Source organism: Achroia grisella, unplaced genomic scaffold (assembly GCF_030625045.1).
Source record: "Achroia grisella isolate CSIRO2021 unplaced genomic scaffold, CSIRO_AGI_Agris_v1 utg1576, whole genome shotgun sequence".
NCBI lineage: Eukaryota > Metazoa > Arthropoda > Insecta > Lepidoptera > Pyralidae > Achroia > Achroia grisella.
In genome coordinates, this window is record NW_026712658.1 from 100138 (window position 1) to 118353 (window position 18216).

The following is an 18216-nucleotide window of genomic DNA, read 5'->3' on the forward strand; positions in this document are numbered from 1 at the left end:
CACTGTTATATGGCCACCCTCTCTGCCTTTACAATACCTACTGTGACCATCATGTGACTGTATTGTAATAGTTCTTAATATTTAGATAGGCTATAAAATTACTCGTTGACTAACCGTTTCTTGTAATTCAGTTAACATGCCCATGGGAAATTTTTAATAATTTTTCACGACACACAAAAAATAAACCCTACATTTTTTGTTTTGTTGTTGATCCTAGCCCATTTCTTAATACATATATTATAAAATAACATAGTATCAATGTATTTTTCTATAAAAGTTCCATATATTTTTTATAAAATTATCACTTTACATATTATTAAGTATATTACACAATAGGCATTATATTATTCGATTGAAACTAACTTTTACATTATTTATCGTTATTTATATTTTACAGCCATTCATTTTTATTGAAAACACTCTAGTAATGTACTGAAAATGTTTTTAAAGAGTTATATTTCTATTAAATGTGTCGTTTGTTGCAGATGCTAAGTTTTGGGTTGGCCGTGGCGATAAACCCTCGCCTCAGGGTATTCGTATACCGGACGAGAACGGCAAGGAGGCGCCCCTTCGCAAGTACGACGGTAAAACCATCGTCTTGACGCTGCCCGGGGTGAGGATACTTCTTAATGTCTATTAGCTGTCCAATAGACAACTGCATACATCCGAAATGGTGGTCTTTGACGAGTTTTCTTTTGTGTTGACAGTGATTTGAAAAAAAATGCGTGTCGCAGTTGTCTAACAAACTCTCCAGATATTATGGATATGATGTCAAGGAATAGTTATATTGCTTTTGTCTAAATATAATAATTGAAACATTACTCATACTTAAGTATGACTTAAAAAATATATATCTGTCTATCATTTGTCTAATGGACATTTGTGTATGTTTTTTTGCTTAATATCTTCCATCCATCATATTAGTTAATTGATCTACGATTTGATGAATTGATACGTTTATGATGAGTCTTCTTAATTGAATTTTGATGAATTTAATGTTTCATTCATATATTTTTAATTTCATACAATCAATCCTGATTTAGGCTGTGTTGAACGATATTCAATATATTATTTATTATCCGGATTATTATAGGTACAATAAATGACAATATGCTTATTTATTTAAGAGTAATAAGGTGCTGTAGTAAACAGGTGCTGTGGTTGAGTGGATATTGAAATAGAAAAAAATGATATTTTTATTATAATGGTATTGCTGTTATATATTTTATAATTTATTTATTATAAACCAGTGCTATTAATTCCGCTACAAATATAATAATTAATAATTTGAACATTGAATGAATGTATAAAGAATGTAAGAATATGTCGGATTTCAATCGATAAAATTACAAAGAATATATCTGATTGTACCCACATGTGTACCCAGGAGCTGACGGTCTTCGACATCGGCCATTTTGCAGTATGGTGCGAGGCTTTCACAGTAAACTTCGGCCATGTAACTCTACCGCATTCAGCACTTGCCAACGTACCGCCCAGCCTCAAAATGCTTGGTGTCTCTCCACAGGTACGTTGATGTATTTTATATAATCGTCAATTAATGTTAAATGACATAAAAGGATTAGCAAATTATCGCATTGTTTAATGATATCATTGCGGGTTCAATTCCCGCACAATATGGACGTTTGCAGATATGAGTATATCAGTTTATACTAGTTTATGTAAGTAAGAACCTGTCTATCGGTTAACTGTGATTAGTTCAGTATAAGATGACTTCAAGTGATAAATTCACTACTATTCTATAAATAATAAAATATATTCTTTATTAACAATAAAAATGCAAGCGGGAGAGTGAAATTACAGGACATAGATGTATCACTTTAACCTTCATGGGATAGAAATGGCAACATATGAGATGTAGGTAACACGAGAATTACAATTAATTTTGTGATCTCTATTGTGGTTCATGTCTATAAGCCGATATACTTTGGGCTGCAAACTTAAAAAGAAACATATTTATTTTGCACAGTATACAAATTAATTGTAATTATACAATTTTGACATAATAATAGATATAATTATAATACTATTAGGACTAATTAGTCCTAATAGTAATACAATGCATGTGTACGTAAAATGGTTACCACTGAGAATAATAAAAAAATTGTCTAATCTATAAAATTCAAGCGCTCGGGGAAAAATGTCTACAACTCTCAACAAAATTTAGTAAATTTCTTAATAACGAATTTGAAATTTCATGATAGTTGACAGTGTATCTGACCGGGTGTAGTCATGATATATTTATTGTATTTATAAATTAAAAACTGTATTCTGTTTTATGGAAAACTTGCATATTAGCCCTGACAGCCAGACTGAGGTGGCCAGTAACTCATCGTAAGCTTGTAATAAAAGAATTTTTAAATTTTCCAATTTAGTTGGGACATAAAGTTAATCACAGTAAAAATAAAACAAAATAACATCTAAATGGAGTATCTTGGTTTATATTCGTGCTGGTTGGAGACAGAAGTAGCCGCAAACATAGAATGTGAGGCTTCATGACACGCCGGGCGTCAAGAAGTTGCTTCTATCTTCGGCAACACTTTGTTTGTTCCCGTGCAATAAACAGCTGTCTCGACTCGTAAACCTCCACTCAATAAAGATTAACTTTAACCCCCCTACCCTCACTCACCCCCTGCATAGTCACTGCCGCCTCACCCAACTCGCTTAACACGCGAAAATTATTCGCAAGAGATTGTGAGCACTCTATACCATCGTATATCAATTCGGAATGCCTTTTATCTTTGAATATTAGCTAAGTTGCAATACGTAGATTGCGTGGTTTATTTATTAAGGGAATTTGCATTCATGTTTCACACGTAACAGTGATACGTTTTGATCATTAACATATCAAGATACTTCATAAACTACATAATTTTGTATATATATAGGTATTTGTACATGAAAGAATCAAATTAATTGTAACCACATTAACGCAACGCTATTAAAATGTGTTAGCAATATATGAAAATGGGAGGTTACTGTTACATGTAAACGCTTGTGAGTCGAATCATTAATTTATTCCACCAGTACTTTGTTACAATCTCTGATAATAATTTCAAAGTGTTTGTAATTGACAATAATATCACTATGGTAATGTAGTGTATATTTTTATGTAATTGGAATGATAAACAAATTGCAAAGCAAGCCCATCGCGTGGTAAATGGTAACTGTCAATGTACAAATGCATACCATGTGACTTAGTACTTCTCAAGCGTTGCCACTTCTGAATACTAAGGCATCATTCCTTTTTACTCTGTAATTTCACTACCATATTAGGTTACAAAGGAACTTGCTTGGCAGCAGAAATACGAGTATGGCAGACAAAAATACCAACGATAATAATAGATAATAAAATACGATATAAAAGTATAAAAAGTTTATGTTGGTAAACATGTTTACTTACGTGTAGCAAAACCAACTACTGTAATTATCAAGAAATTGATTAGTTTGTATGTTTAATACAACCTCTAGACACTAGTCTAGACTAGAAGGTTATAGAATAGGCGTTTAGGGGTAGTTGAATATGGCTAAAACAGCCACGGCTGGATCACTGATTTCATTACATAGCGAGTTGGTTTTGTTTAACTTCATTACCATTTATTTGCTACGATCGTTATAATAATTTCAACATCAAAATTTAATTAAATTATCCGATACTAATATATGTATATTCAGATTCATTATAAATTTGGAGTGATTACTATGAAAACATATAAAATGTAGTATAATTGCTAATCGTATATAGAGCTATGTTTATAAAGTATGCACTAGACCTACATACAACAGAGGTCTATCAAATTCTATACTATATTATGTAGAGCTTGTCTTCACTATGTGGAGATACAATTAATAGTTCTGATAAATGTGTGATTTTATTCATAACTAGTGACACATTATTTTATTATGACCTCTTAACGTTAGTCTTTATATTGGCGTACACGTTGAAAAAGTTCAAATAATGTTAGTTACCATTTTATATCGTTACCTGTTTGATAGATGATTGACTACAAATAATAAGGAAAGGTTTGAATTATTCACACACGTTGTTGGTTGAAAAAGCGTTGTAATCTCGTTTTTGTGGTGTGTTACATATGACGAGAACAATAATGTCGCGTCTGACGTTTCACTGAGCAATTTCCCTGATTTTTAGCATAACGTACAAGCACAGATCCCACGATATTTGCAATTACACGGTAAAACATACGTTAAAAAGAAAGTGTTACAAATGATTTTTCTTTGACAATATTTTCACTTTTATTTCTGTTGAAATTATTACCCAATTTCTATAATTTCATAATATTGGAGATAGAATAATAAAATAGGTAAAACTTCAACCTTAAGTATTCTGTAGGTACTTTCTTATTGATTATAGTTTTTCATAAAACATATGTATACTGTTTTATATTCCCCGTCTATCCGATTTCTATTCATGCACATCATCACCAGCAATGCAGCAACAACTGTGTATATTTTTTTGTAAATCTGAAATATAAATGGACACTCTAAGTTTTTGGTATCATTGTCAGAATTCAGAATAGTAAAGTGCGAGGCGTAGTAGGCGCGTCATTCCTTATTTTATTTTCCTACTAATAATAAATTCAAGAGTCCGGTACAATTTATATAATGGAACATTTATTTTCCTTTCTGTCACTCTTAATTTATTATTGTGAGCAGTGTCAATATGAAAAGATGTCTTCTATAGTGACATTTCTGGTATTGCTGTCTATCAGGCAATTGCTGACAATTTTTAATGTCAGTTACCATTTTACAGTGTTAAATATAGAGCAAATTTTTTCTTGCAGAATTAATTGGATTTGATATGAAACCTACACTGTATTCTTTAGGATGGGGTATTGTTATGGTTGCCAATTTATTTGAATCCTTCTAATTGGGTGCCTTTTTGTTGATTATTATTGATATATCTAAAATATTTCTGTATTTAATTGATTTACATAAATTTGTTGAAATTTGTTTATTGTTTTAGCTTAGGATAATATAATATAGTATTTAATTAATGTTTTAATTGTCTTTTTTTTGTGTCATACGATTATTTCAAAGCCAATTCATTATTTATTATTTTTAAATTCCTTAAAAATAAGACTGTATTTCTTAATTATATATTAGTGTGCAGTATAGTAACGGTCTATTGACCGATATGTCAAAACTATTTCATTTGTGGATAGTAATAGCATATGTTAGCAAATACGGAATTGTTCCCTGTCAACATATACATTATTTAATATTGAAATAGGTATTGACACGTTAATTTAAGACGATTATGTAACAAATTGACTGTTATCTATTGAATTCTCAGAAAACAATTTGCATGATTTTCGAGTTAACTATACATTCCTATTTATAACTATACTAAAATTGTTATTAATTTCAATTGCATTACGTATTTACTAAAATAATGTAATAATAATATACAAATATATAAGTATAATTTAAGTGAATTTCGTAGCATAAATCGACTTATACATAGGTTAGTTCAACGTTTTATCGAATAGCCATCAGGCACCGAAACGCCTATTATTTAATAATTATTTATAAAAATAATGATTTTAACGCAAATCTCAGTTAATAACATAATTCAACCTTATGGAAAATAAAATAAGATGTGTTCTCTTCAACTTCACTACTAGCTGCTCTTTCGACACGATGAGAAATGGTTGCAAAAATAACTCGTATAGTGTTAATTGTGCAAGAAGGTGCTATCGACGATTTAGTAAATTTTAGTATTCGTCCAGTATAAGTTGAAATAGAATCAATTAAAGTGAAAAATTATAGTAAAATGATAACAATTTACCAGTTTCGTTACTATTATAAACCTATAAATGATAAGTGTCATCTGGAAGTGGGTTATAATTTTGATTTTGTTGATCAGTGATAAAAATCGATTTTTGGACATTAATATCTAAATAACCGTTTGAGATATGTGCATGCATTTATCTCGCAAGTCTGAATATATGAACCAAATTTAACAGGTTTATAGACCGTGTAAATATACACACGGTGCTGCTCGCCATAAACAGATACGAGCTACCGCGTGTCTAGAAATATTTCTGTATTTAATTGATTTACATAAATTTGTTTATTGTTTTAGCATGAGAAATATAGTATTTATTTAATGTTTTAATTACGTCAACGATTATTTCAAAGCTATTATTTATTATTTTTAAATTCCTTAAAAATAAGACTGTATTTCTTAATTATATATTAGTGTGCTTATAATATAATATATCCGATATGTTATATTACCATGTGTAGATAGTGTGTTTGGCTCGGCGTTATTGATATTTTGCTAATTTAAGAGGGAGGAACAGCGCATGATTTGCGAAAGCATCAATTGCATTCGGTACGTAGGCAAGACTCTTGACCGAATAGCCATCAGGCACCGACTTACGTAGGTTTAACGCAACATTCATCTATATTTATAATCTCAAAAAGTCTTTCGACACGATGAGAAATGGTTGCAAAAATAACTCGTATAGTGTTAATTGTGCAAGAAGGTGCAGATTTAGTAAAAGGCGAGGTCGATGATCTCTGTTCGCGGTCGCTTCCCACGTAACTATTATAAACCACTAAATGATAAGTGTTTTGTTAGATTCAGCCTTTTTGGTGTCAATGTGCATGCATTTCGTAATTTATGCTATAGACCACTCCATAAACAGATACGAGTACAGATATAAATTTTTTGTTATTTCCATATGAGAACTACTAGTTATGACTATGGTTTTAGCCAAATATTGTCAAATACTGTCAAAGCCAAACTACTCTTATAATATAATATATCCCTTATGTTATATTACAGAAAGCACTACCTGGTGGCATGGAATAAGTAAGACTATAAAGTAAGCACTACCTGGTGGCTGGAATAAGTAAGACAGAGGTACCTAAGCAGACGACTTTTTATAAAACCTACCTCAGTATACAGTATGCAAAAAATTATGGTAGGGCATTAGGGGGTGGGCTTCACATTATATTCGATTATGTTTAAGGTGCTGTTAATAGATGTATAAAAGTTTATATTGGTAAACATATAGTATAGATGATATTTTTCCATCAGACCATTGACCATTAGTACATACATCATTTCCACTCAGTTAAAAATCAGAAAAAGGCCAATTTTTCAATTTAGAATCATCAAAGTATTTTATGCAAACAGCTGCTACAGAAATTATCATAAATTTTGACTCGTATTGCAAAAGATATCTGGTTAATGTTTGTTGGCAACTGAGCATAATTATGGAAATAAGAAATAATCTTCATCTCTATAAAGGGTTCAAGAGTTGCACTCAATTCTTGGCTCGAGTGGCTAGCCGACGCTGAATACAACCAAGTGCCAAAATCTGTTCTACTGTGAGATTTTTTATGCTATTGTAGGCATAAGACAGAATAACTTTTAAACTTCACTCGATCTTTTTGCCTTGTCATTAAACTTGAACTCATTAAATCTAACAGCGACCCCGGAAACTACAAAATATTTATTATACCGGCAGCTAAACACATTATAAAAATAATAATGCAAAAACTTAGTAACCAGTAAGTAAAATCCATTATTATTTAACTTCATAAAAAGGACTACATTAAAATGTTTCCGTAATTAAGTTGTGTATAGTACCTGTACCTTCGATTTTTCGGTTAAACTAATGAATATATTATTGATCGACATAAAAGCCCCCTATATAATTTTCCATGTTAAATATTATGTATATACTATACTTTATGACATCGTTAAACGCAGAACATAGCGGGCTGCATATTTAAATAATCTGGATGGGTACAATGCAGTAGCTAATAGATGATATAAATTAGAACCATTATGTACTTATAACAACGTCATATTTCATGTCAAAAGTCAATTTCTATATTAATTTTGCATATATTTTAGTTTCCTATAATTTATATTTTGTTAGCAGTCTAAAATCGTCAATGTGAAGCTAATTGACCTCCTAACTGTAGAGCCAGAAATTTGTTCCAGAAATACATTATTCGAATGAAAAAGTATTTTTGGCGCCATTTATATTCAGAGTATTCCATTTCCAGATGTAAGCACACAATACGAAAGGGTATTTGAATATTCGCTCCTGAGGGTAACGCTTTTAATAAACACCTACATATTTAAATAGCTCATCATCAATCATGTATGTTTATCACTGCCTTTTAATTGCAAGCTAATTGGGTATTGGCCTAATCTTGAAATAAGCTTGGACTATCGTTATTACGATCGATGTTTGTCCATTTTAATCCAATTAATAATATTTCATATATAAGTATTTTAATTATTATGATGAACGTTTTGCATTTAAGCATACATTAAAATATTGATGTCACAATCATTTCATACAAATTACATTTAAACTGCCCGACCTAAGCGCGTAATGGCATTTTCTCTTGTGAAATATTGGAGATAGAGCCTCGATATATACTGCAAGTCGGTCTGCAGTTTGTTGGATAGACTCCAAGTGCTTGTTGCCGAATAAGGTCAAATATGTAAAAACTATGAATGCTTCGTATAGTTACATAGTATAATAAAGGCTAATTGTATATGTAACTATTCAATAATACCTTACAACACGGATTTTACAAAGTTACAAGAAGGTCGAAGTTTAAGAATGTAATTTAGATAATGAATCCATACAATATAAATATAATTTCCTTATTCATAAATGTAATTACGTCGCGAATTATATTAATATTTTCGATGCTTCATAGGCGTAGTTATTTTTTTTTATATAAGTTCAGATTATTATGTACATAATCATATAATGGAGATCATTCGAATTTATAATTTTGTTTTTTTTGTTTATAAATACAAAAGTTTGGGTCTCATTTCAAGCACTGTAGTTGCTGGTCATCAAATATACAAAATTTACTTTTTAAATTGGATAACATATTAATATTATACTTAAGTATCGCCTTGTTATCTAATATTTAAGTAACATTGGTTATTTGACACATAACGGTATGGTATGAATTGACATTTAATATTCGTATAATATTCCAATACGTAAACCAAGTCCGATTATTAATGTATTGTTAAATCTGATAAAATATTATTCTTCATCCCGTATTCCTAATATTCATGTGAAATATCCACTAAAGCCTCAAACCTTAACCTAAGTCACCCCCATACCCGTCGCTGAGCGCAGTTTCCTGTTGCAGAGCCGCAACAGTGCGCTGGTGGCGGGCAGACAAACGCGCCCTCGCGCCCCCGCCTCCCGCCCGTCCCTCGCACGTCTCGACGCTACCACATATAGACCTCCTCGTCTTGGTGCCGGACCGCTCGCTGCTCTCCTAGACCAACCTGCTGACCACGCGGCTCACCTCCACCGGCGTGCTGATCAATACACTGCACCTCGAGATCAACTGATTGACCAGCAAATAAAAATACAACCTTCTAAAGAGATCTATTATCATAGTGACAGTGTGAATTATCAACCATCAGAACAGTATGAACAGAACGGACAAGCGGCCAATCAAAATTATTTTCAGCAACAAGTGCAGCCGCAACAACACCAGCAATTACAGCAACAACAACAATATCAACAACAGCAGCAACAACAACAATATCAGCAACAACAACAATATCAGCAACAACAGCAGCAGCAACTGCAGCAACAACAGCAGCAGCTACAACAATATCAACAACAGCCCCAGCAACAACAATATTATCAAGACGAGAGACAACTGTACGATCAACAACGTGCGGCCTATGAGCAACAGTTGTTTGAACAACAACGAGCAGCATATGAGCGGCAGCTTTTAGAGGAACAGTATAGGGCACAATTTCAGCAGCAGCAGGAGCCGTTCCAGTATCGGCTACTGCCATACAACCACGAGCAGCAGAATGTACGCAGTCAGCGACAGGCTGATACACCTGAGGCAGTCCAGAACAGCGGTGACCTTGACCTAGTTGCAGGGTCGCGGTCGCAGTGAGCGGCGCGGGCGCGTGGGAGCGCGGTCGATGAACGATTGTGCAATGATGATGCGCTCGGTGCAAAGCGGTGGCTCCTCGTCCTCGAAGAATTTCACAACCGACCTTTTTAATATCTGATGTTTCATGTGGCAGACCGCTAATTCATCTTAATTTCATGTGCATAGTGTGACCATGAATAAGTTTTATATTTGTATTTTGTGTCAAGATATGTCGAGAAATATTTTTATTTGATCAATTTGTTAGAATTCTTATTATGGACACGGATTGCCCATTGATGGATAGCTTTGAGTTCATTACTAAAAGCAACTACAAGATAGATTGATCGTGATATGTGATACAAGTAGTAAAGTTGTTGGTGAAGATTTTGAACGATTATTTCGTCATACAATCGAACCGCACTGATTGGCCAATGCACGTCTCTTCATATAGTCAACACAATAATCGTCGAGGCGTGACCACGGCCGCCCTTCTAAATAATCCTCTCACTTGGGGACTGCTAATTTTGATAGCCCTGAACCAAGAACATCTGCATGTGAGCGGTCATAATCCGCTCCTTCTATTAAAATACTTGAACATGGCTGCTTCCAGGCGACTTTTCGTTTTCTTTCAATTGAACAAAGCAAAAAGGAATATCAATATTTTTATTTAATTCAATTAATAACCACAAGTTGAAAACGATAGAAATGAAAGCGAATGATATAAATTTATTTATTAAAAATTAATCAAAAAGCCATAGAAATGTAAATTTTAGATAAAAATGTTTGACTTTGCTAATATTTCTCTGTTATCATGTCGCAAAATGTCATAAAAAATGGTTCTGTGGAATGGTTGTGATTAATTTCGGCTTTAGCCACAGCATTGCAACGAGCTGTACCGAAAACGGAGCCAGTAGTTACCACTAGTTTCTAATAATAAATAAGTAGTTGTAAGTAATTATTATATTTACATAGTAACAGCATAATTTACTGAGAAATTAATGACAACGAATAAAATGGTAGATAAAAATTTTGGATCATTTTTATATGAATGTACGAATGACAATAAATTGGACATCTTTATAGCTGGTCGATCCTTCAGTTGATTTAAAAGATCTACAATAGATTAAATACATTTGTGATATGGTGAATACTCACGTCAAGTTCCTAACTGTGATATAGCTCATTATTGACGAGGTCTAAATTTTATATCAATTTAGTCGACCGATGTCCTCTCTTTTTAGTATTTAAGATTATATTAATATAGTACAATATTCAACTGTTTGTATTCAATCAATACTCAAATGGGTAATAAAGCTTGCCAAAATAAATGTGCATTTCATTTGTGAGGGTCATCAATGAAGAAATCCTTAACGATCGCAATTATTTTCCCTAATGGAGCGATTATGAAAGTATTTCGATAGCTGTGTTATCCATAAAATGTTAATTCAATCGAATACCGTCTCGTGAACTTGTATAGACAAATTAGGAAAGTTTTAGCTAACAGCGCCAGTTGCGCGTTCGTACTTCACGAACAAAAGAATCTAAAAGAGTTCATAACAATGGACTAATATAATATCGGGTTTGATACTAGGATAAATCATATTTGGAATTGTTTACTGAAAAGTGTACAGAATTATTTACAGCATATCTAACAATATGCATAGAAACATAAATTGTTTAGTCTAACAAATATTCTATGAACTAATAAATAGGAATGCTTCGATTTTTGTTTGTAAACTGAAAAATAACAGATTTTTTAAATTATGTCATGTACTATAAGCTACATTATTACGTACGTAATAAAGAATAATTCTCATTTTCAACCAATTATGTGACAAATGTACCAACAATATAAATACAATACAATTCTTACAGTTCCTGTTCCTTATGTATTGAACTATTCACTTTAATGCAGTATGCACACTAACGGTACATGGCGCTAGTTGCTGTGTAACTTCTGTATACTTACGAAGTAGTAGGATGATAGCCAATAAGGGGATTACATAAAGTAATACGGCGGACACCCTCATTACCCACATGAATTCTGCCCGCCATATTGTTAGGCGCTGAGTTAAGGCGCCGTTACACTGCGCGACATGTTAATGGTAGATATATTGTAGCATGGGGTTTTGGCTTGTTAACTGAATTTAAGACTATAGAAGCGGAAGTCAACATTTATTGCACTCATTTATTAGTCAGTACTCTCAGCATAAACAATTAACTATTTAGGTAGATACAAGTGTAAAAAGATCAACAATTTTAATCCTATATACGTAATAAAAAGATTAATATTAGTTAATATTCCAGTATATACTACGTCGATTTAAATATATATTCTCTGCATGTGATGAGATCAGAATAGATAATATAATATATCAGCAATCTTGATGTCTCCGACTATACGGTAGCCAAGGAAGGTTTGTTTGCTAAAATAAAATTTTAGTTCTTTCATTCGCAATGATTTAGTTTGAAAGTGTACTATTTTCATATTTCTACTTTTTTTCCTGGTGAGAGTAGTTCTCTTTCATGTATATGGTAGGTATATAGCCCAAGTGTCGGCTTACTGTACCCTGTTTCCTAAATTCAGAATAATTGTGATCGTACCTCACGTAGCTTCGAGCTCCGTTTGGGTACTTCCATTGTGCCTGCAATTTACTCGGATTATTGGCTTGTTAGATTCTATAATAATTTATGGAATTCTATTCTATATGGTATAGGATTGCTTTAATTTCTAACTCCATAAAATTCAAAACTGATATGTATAAATTTTAAAAATTAGAATCTTATTTTCTTTAATAATGTTATTTATGATATTACAAAATTACTGTATTTTAAAAAATATTAGATTGTTTAAAAAAGGCCTTTATAGACATAATACGAATTGGTACAGTTCATATAATAAGCAAAATTTAATAGATCTTCAGCGCAGTGTTATATTAATCATTATATAATAATATAATAGTTACTAAGTACTTTATGTTTTTGATTATATATCTAATTTCTTTAGTAAGTTCTTTATTTTCAACAATTACTGTTTGCGTACATTAAATACTTAAAAACTAATTGTTGATAACAATTTCTGTTTACGTATTGATATACGTAAATTATTTGTTGCGTAATTGTAACACTTTAGTTAAAGGAAAAGGTGGATTTGATAATGAACGCCGTAGTAATACTTTGAATCATCTATTAAAAGAGTTTAATCCGCGGTGGCTGGTCAAAGGGTCCGCACACATGATTACACCTCACCGCTCGTCGGATTACTTCGGTTACGTTGCCATGACAACGGCCCATGAAATCTACTAGAAAATTATTCCATCTATTACATTACATACGGATTGTCGCAATGACCCTTCGCTTTGATGTTTAATGCGTCTTCGATTTCAGTCGGCGTCGTATTGGAGGAGTTCATAGAAATAAGATTGGTGTTTAAATTTATTTGATAACTAGACGCATCCTGCGTGTTAACAAGATCTTGTTATCTAGAATATGATCAATTTTCGAAACTTTGAAATTTCATTCAAACCTGCATAATTCATCTAGTTTTCTTCATAAAATATTTTTGTGTTTAATTATTCAAATAATTTTGGTAGTAAATTCTGAGTGAAAATACCTATGGTTTTGTTGTATCAATTTAAGTAGGAAAATTAAGCATTAAATAGTTTTAACTTACTATAAATTAAAGGTAGGTACATGAAAATTTCCACTGTGGCGGGAACAATATTTAGAATTTCTGACGAACTTTCAATTGTGGTATTTACTAATTTATATTTTCAAATTGTGATGGTAAATAAATTACGTTTATTAGTACATTAGTTACAGAATTTCTATATTATTAACGTAAAGTGAAGGTTTATTTAAGATCGGAGTATTAAAAATAGAAACTAAAATCATTATATATACTAGTTTTGGTAAACTTTAGTTAGGGATCCTGAAATTTTCCTCGAATATTGGGAAGCGGTGAAAACTTTTAACGAAGCGGATTTTGTCCCTGCAATGGCTTTGCTAGTATTCACTAGAAGAGTAGTTGCAGCCACTTAGGTTCGGTTTTTTGTGTAGCGATATTGGTGCTCCACACTTTAATAAAGGGAGACTTTGTATAAACTCATCTGCGTGAATACGTCTATCTCACCTAATTCTGTCGCCAATAAACTTGTATTGCAACATTACATTATTGTATGCTACATTCTTGTTTCAATAGTAAGATATGGCGGTAAAATTTCAGATTACGGAGGCATTATATCTTTGTATTTATTTCGTGATTATCAACAAATAAGGGACAGCACGGATTTCACAATGATGTGGTTCGTGATGTCATATAACCACTTCGCTATTTTAGGGTAACAAATTGCAAAACTAAAATACGATGATTACTAAAATGAAAATTTATATCCAAACTAAATTTATAGAGACTCTTAATATGAAGAGTTATAGTATTTTAGGGTGGAAAGGAGCTCGATATCAAGAAACAGATTTGGTAACTTACAGAGAAATTACTTAGTGATTAGCAGGAGCAAGGACTGACTTTTAGTTTTCATATAAATTGAAGTATTTAGTAAGTAGTAACTTGCTCCATCCATCGATAACTACGTGTGTGTAGTCCCCAATTAAATCGGGCTTATCTTCTTTTACAAAGATGCTCATAAAAGCATATAGCTATATAACTCTTTATTTATTTATATTCATAGTAAAATGAATGGGTAACGTATGCTATAAGCTCTCACTATTGGATACAAACATTTTGCTGCGAATTTTTGATCGCTTGTGTCAATAGCGAGACTTTATGCTCTCTCTTCTCTCTCTCTCTCTCACACTACACACACTCTTTGACTACTTAACGCGGCTTATAGGTATTATAAATATATTTAATACTTTTAAATTATAATTTCTGTATAGAATCAATACATGAGGAAACTCTGAATTGATAAAGAGTATTTTAGAATTGATATGTAATAACTGTTTTTAACCCATAATATACAACTTAGTTACAAAATAGTTTAGAATCTTTTTGAAGTATATGTTACGTGATGTTGTTGATTAAGTTCTTATTAGCTTGGTAAAATAAAGATTCAATGTTAAATTGTTGATTCCTGACTTAATATCATCTGCTTCTGTAAAATTAAATTCAAAATCTTTCTAATAGTCACAGTTATTTATTATATTATGTAACAAATAACACAATATAATAAAGAAATAGTAACAAAAAACAAACAGTATAAATTATAAATTATAATTTTTCTTTGCAGTCAAAATTGAATTGCGAGGTGTTATACGACGAGCTAGCTTTCGAAGTGAGGTGGGCAGTGGCTGGCGACAGCATCGTATTACAATTGGTTGCCAAACTTGGTGAGTAATGTGTCTCATGAAATGTTTTAGTTTTTATGCTCATATACCTATATATTTTAAATTGAGGTAGATAGTTTTTAATATTTTTTAAGTTACCTACTGAATGTTTTCAATCCTCTGCTTCTGTTTGCATCTTCATATGTGAATTATTCGTCAGGTGTTATTTATAATTAGGATCAAAAGACTTTATCCATAATGCAACCCAAATACCTACAATCGATTTTTTTTTAAAGGATGATAAGGTTATCGTGCACCCACCGGCGCTAACGGTTTACGCTGGCGGGACACCAGTGGAGGATGATAAGATGAACATGAAGTCAGATCAGTTAGCCTAACGTGACAAATTTACCGGGAATGTATCACGATGGTTTCCAGGGGGGACCGCGTGGAGGTCGATCTGACATGGTACATTGCTAGCAATGAGATTAGTCCACATTATTAACAATCCCCTCCCCCCCACTTACAATCGATTATATTATATGATGATTGCCTGACATATTAAAACGCTAAGAGGTAACAAATAAATACAAACTCACTTTCAGATTTACAATAGGCTACCTAATTCAAGTAGATTTTTTTACATGACAGTAGTATTTATTTTAGTATGTGTAAATATAGAACATAAGATATAGCATATAGACGTAGATCTATATATATTTGTAATAAATAGATAAAATAAAACACAGTCTGTTAAATCACCATTGTTTGAAAGATTAACTAAAATAATATTAGCAATTTGTTTCCGATACAAAAAATATGAATTCGTATTTCCATTACAGAGTTCATTAGTCATATTCATTGTTTTTTTTTATTGATTGTCTTGTAATTATTATACGCGTGGGAACTGTGAGCTAGGAAAATATTGTGTATAATTAATTGACTTTACAACTTCATAACAAATGTAATTATTACTATTTTTATTATCTACTTGCGTTTGCTCTGAATTTGTTTATAAATATTCAGAAAATATATAAAGATTATGGGATATAACGATTTATTTATAAATTATATAATTGTATATATCTATCTCCATTCTACATATCTATAATGTATGCAAAAAAATACAATGATTTTTTTGCCAAGCACATTGCAAAATATACGCAGAATAAATTACCCAATTCATGAAAACTGGTTGAAAGGTTTACGAAAGCATGGATTTTAAATATACAAATTTATTTTTTTATTTATAAAGAAAATGAGTATCGCTGTATTACTTTGAGGCAGTTTGTAACTGTGATGATGATAATTAAAAATTATTTATATTTATAGGCTTATAGAATTTACTATTGACCATTGATATGATAGAGAGATCGTTTATAATTTTTGCAGAGGATGGCGAGTACATGTCGTTCGGTATCTCTGGGAACCCGAAACGTTCTCAGATGATTGGTGGTGACGTAGCAGTAGCGTGGATTAACATGACAACATTTAAAGGAGAATCCAAAGATTATTATCTGGAAGGGAAGAGCCAATGTGCAGGACAACATGGCGCCTGTCCCGATGAGAAATTTGGTGGGGTACGTATTAGTAAAAAAATATATATATTAATATTACAAATGGGAAAGCCAGTGTCTCTGTCTGTATGATTACTACGATTGTAATACTAAAAGAATGGAACTTAACGGACAACAACAACAACAAATTAAATTTTATTTTGATGTAAAATTAGATTGTATCACGAGGACAGTAACTGATTATTTTTTATGATGAAAATGTAGGCGAGTGACAAATAATGTAATTATTCTAGTAGTATCTACCTACAATTCTCAACTTATCGAAAATATAAATTAAAATGTCAATTGGGAATTTTCGTAATTCGTTTTCGAATACACCGCGAATTACAGTTATTTCGTCGAGACATTTAATATTACTTTTAATATAAACAATTCCATGTTGTATTTTCCTAATAAAGTTATATTATTAAAATTATGAATACTTTGGGGTACTTTTGGTTCATAAAACTACAAGACTTAGAAAGTTTTAACATTGACAATATGGAGAGATCAAGAGTGCGGTGGAGGAGTGATTAGTGAGGGGAGAGTAATTACTGTTAACATTGGCGTAATGAAGAATAACTTAGATAACTTTAATGATAATAAAGAAACTTAAATGAAGTTGTGTTTATATATTTTTTATATCCAAGTAGGTATAAATATTTAATGAAATATAATAGTAATAACTCTCTAAGTAGAGCTCGTTTTACGGATACAACTGATAGAAATACATAATACATTTTTTAGACATACATATAATATCATCATCATCATCATTACATAGTATAAAATAAAGTCGCTCTCGCTGTCTGTCCCTATGTAGGCTTAAATCTTTACAACTACGCAATGAATTTTGAAGCCATTTTTTTAATACATAGGAAGGTTTATATCTATTGTTTAATATACACCCGGGCGAAACCGAGGCGAGTAGCTAGTAGTATATATAGAAAATACCCGGATTAATATAAGGAGTCATACTCATAAATACAAATGCGTCCATAGTCCGAGAAATCGAACACATGACTTATTTGCTAAATAATCTATGGGCCCCAACAATACTGGCTGACTACACAGCTTTTAAGGCTCTTTAGTACATAGGCAGTATTAGCAGCATAGACAACAATATTCACTATATGCTTTAGTTCTTAATTATTTTTTTATTTCATTACTATATAGAAACCACTGAGCATGGACGTTTTTATTGGAAACATAGTTTAAATAAGTGCAAGTGATTGTAACGTGACGCTAGAAACTATACAGCAATTAACACTGCATAAGAGTAGAAGATTCATGTGAAACCAGTTTGTGTAATCATGTCTAGATGTTTTTTACTAGTCGTCATTATAATTACACTAGCTATTATGTATAAATATGCCATCTAATATGCTATGTATCATCCATCACGTAATATCCCTTAAGGGAGAGGCAGATACAGCTG

At 31.8% G+C, this 18216-nt stretch overlaps 1 protein-coding gene across 5 annotated transcripts in view; it reads left to right on the forward strand.

Moving 5' to 3' along the window:
• LOC131841282 (protein Skeletor, isoforms B/C) overlaps positions 1–18216 on the forward strand; it is a 72750-nt gene that overhangs the window by 48111 nt on the left and 6423 nt on the right. For 3 of the 5 annotated variants that reach the window (XM_059189582.1, XM_059189586.1, XM_059189587.1), the window contains exons 5-8: positions 486–613; positions 1388–1525; positions 15186–15285; positions 16615–16802. In XM_059189582.1, coding sequence (XP_059045565.1) covers positions 486–613; positions 1388–1525; positions 15186–15285; positions 16615–16802 — 554 coding nt within the window. Of the gene's footprint in view, positions 1–485; positions 614–1387; positions 1535–9186; positions 10659–15185; positions 15286–16614; positions 16803–18216 lie in introns of those variants that run through there. The other 2 variants (XM_059189588.1, XM_059189589.1) reach the window with 2 other exon arrangements.